This window comes from Anguilla rostrata, chromosome 10 (assembly GCF_018555375.3).
Source record: "Anguilla rostrata isolate EN2019 chromosome 10, ASM1855537v3, whole genome shotgun sequence".
NCBI lineage: Eukaryota > Metazoa > Chordata > Actinopteri > Anguilliformes > Anguillidae > Anguilla > Anguilla rostrata.
The window spans coordinates 44066526-44069420 of NC_057942.1; the positions used below are offsets into that span (position 1 = coordinate 44066526).

At 39.8% G+C, this 2895-nt stretch overlaps 1 protein-coding gene across 1 annotated transcript; it reads left to right on the forward strand.

Annotated features, from left to right (window-relative positions):
- Window positions 1-1406, forward strand: ier3ip1 (immediate early response 3 interacting protein 1). The gene is made up of 3 exons (XM_064297383.1): window positions 1-160; window positions 738-839; window positions 1283-1406. Exons 1-3 carry the CDS (start codon window positions 70-72, stop codon window positions 1336-1338), a joined length of 249 nt encoding a protein of 82 aa, XP_064153453.1. The 5' UTR covers window positions 1-69; the 3' UTR covers window positions 1339-1406.
- Window positions 1407-2895: the final 1489 nt, after the last annotated feature.

Below are 2895 nucleotides of genomic sequence, written 5' to 3' on the forward strand. Positions count from 1 at the left end.
ACAGTTTGTCCTTCTTGCAATGCCATAGCAGATAGCTGACGACACCAGTCCTGAAAAGACGGTGCCAGCATGGCGTTTACTTTATACTCCCTTATCCAGGCTGCAATTCTATGTGTAAATGCAATTGCAGTTTTGCACGAAGAGAGGTTCCTGAGTAAAGGTGTGTATGTAATGTTAATCACTGCATGTAGCTATGAATTTGTGTCTTGTTATTTAATGACAGAATGCTCTTGAGTCAATATGCAGTGGTAACGTTCGCTGGCTGAGAGTGGAGGAAATTCTAGCTAGCTAATTACTAGCTAGAGGACGTTAGTTAAGAAGTATTAGGCAGCTGTTATGGGTCATTTGATTTGGTTATCGGTCGATCACGTTAACGTGAGGCTAGCCTCTCAGAGATATCTTCTAATACCTGTTTTATTCGCGCTAAGCTAGCAAGCTAGCTGGCTACACTTTTCCCAAGTCCACCCATGAAATCTGAAGTCGGAAGGCACGACAATTAGTTGGCTGGTTATCATTAATATCACAGTGTTTGATGTTTATTGTTCTTTTTTGGTGGGAGATTGGGAACAGTTTTTTGTTACTGTGACAGTGCAATACAATACCTCGCGTCAAATATCTTTTTTTTTCTGCTGGAGAAACGGAAGTACTGTTCTTCCTCTATATATAGCTGTATGGCCTAACATTAGCTCTAACGTTCGCTAGTTAAATGCCTAAAATATGTTTTGTTTTTCTTTCAGTTGGCTGGGGTGCGGACCAAGGCATCGGAGGGTTTGGTGATGAACCAGGGATTAAATCTCAACTTTTGAATCTTGTTCGCTCTGTGAGGACAGTTATGAGAGGTATGTTGCGGAACGGTACTGGGGAAACTAAACAAAACAGTCTTCAAAACATGTAAACAGGACTAGGCCTCTAAGAAAGAACCATGCTTAATGGAGCCTTTTGTTTCCAAAACCCCTGCAAGCAAGATACTTGTGGTTGTTCATTGTCTGGTAGCAAGTTTTTTCCTTCCAATCGTTTATAATGGCAGTAATGCCGTTTAGTGGCAGCTATTGGTACTCCTGTTGCTAGTATTTTTGTGTAGAGGTATAGTATTGTTTTTCCTTTGAATTAAGTAGACTGATTGACTATACACATCAGCTGACAATTCGTTCCTGGTTCTGTTGTTTTGTAGCAACTAATATAGGTTTTCATGCAACGACAAATTCGTAAATTTCGGTTTTAATTATTATTCGTGAATTGTATAATTTCATAATCAAAATCATGTTTCTTTTTTGTTTTACAGTGCCCTTGATAATAGTTAATTCGGTGTGTATTGTCTTGCTGCTACTGTTTGGATAAAGAGACGGTGGCAGCAGCTCAACAACTCAATGGATTGGATACAGGAATAAAAACAGAAGACTTTGTAACCGCTGGAGTGATGGCATCATTGTTCTGTGTTCTGCTTCGTGTATCTAAGGAAAGATTTACCGAGCCTTATGATTTGATATTGTTAGAAGTATTGTTGGACAAATAAGATATTTTCCCACTGGTAGACACACATTGTATGTACAAAATAAGATAAATTGAAGTAAATGAAGACACGATCAAATCTGCAGTGAGAGCTGGTCTGTCTGTAGTAACACATTCACCGTGGAAACGGTCCTCCCAAACCACTGACCAATAGCGGGACCACGCTTAGCCAAGTGCTCCTGGAGACTAGCAAGGCTTGGCCTGGAGGGCTTTGATTTCTGCTTTGCCAATTAATAAGAAGCTGTTTTTAAATTTTTTTGAGCAGCACAAGTCCACAACTACCCATATTTTCTAAGATGAATATAAAGTCAGCAGAACTATCAGTAGCTACAGGTGTCACCTGTATTGCAAGAGACAAATATAATACAGGGTGGTCCAAGTGCCAGACTAGAGGATGATTCTGAAACCCACGTGGAACCAGTTTCCCAACCTGCAACATTTGAACCATGATATATACTAAAAGATTTAAAAATGCAACATTATTGTTGAGGAAACATTTTTGTAACTTTTTGTAATGAGCCGTGCTAGGCGTGCTATATACATTGATTCACATTTGATTCCCATTTTTCTTCATAACCAGCCCTTGTTATGTGATTGCTTGGTGACACAATGGCTTTTGCTCTGCGTTAAGTAGTTGTGCTTTTCCTGCTGGTGACACACTGACCGTGAGGGTCTAAGGCCACTGAAACAGCTCTCTGGAGACAGGCATGACCACTGGACCTTAACGGGGAACGCACCATCGGCATGCTGCTGGGTGTGAGCGCTGGCTGAGTGTTGGTGCGTTGTTGTGCAAATTTTCTGCAGATGTTAACCGAGACATTCTGGATCATCGAGTATGTCGGTGTGTCCTTGTGTCAGGAGGTTGTGCTGAACTGGGCAATGCAGTTTTGGAAGAGTGGAAGCATGATACTGTAGTGACAACAACATCTTTGGAATATCTGTCCTGTTGGGCACAAGCATTACTGGACACCTGCAATATTGATCAAGTTCGTCTGAGGTGGACCCCCTGTGCCCCCCCCCCCCCCCTTATCTCTCTGTCCCCTCTCTTGTTCATAGACTTTCATAATAGGCATCTGCTTTAATGTCAGTATGTATATTTTTCTTACAATATAATAAGCAATATGTACATTTTGTTGCATTTTTAATAGCTTTTAGTATAATGTATATCTGAGTGTAGGTTTTGAATGGACCTTCTCGCTCAAATCCATGCCCTGAACAAATATAAAACTGCAGGCTGTGAGGATAAAATTTTTTTTTTTTTTTTTGCCATTAGATCATTTAAATTTCTCCCAGTGACTTGAAATGTTATAACATTGATTCTGACTGGCTGTTCTTATTTTTTTTTTTTTCTTATTGGATATTTTATTTCTTTTTTTTTTTTTTTAA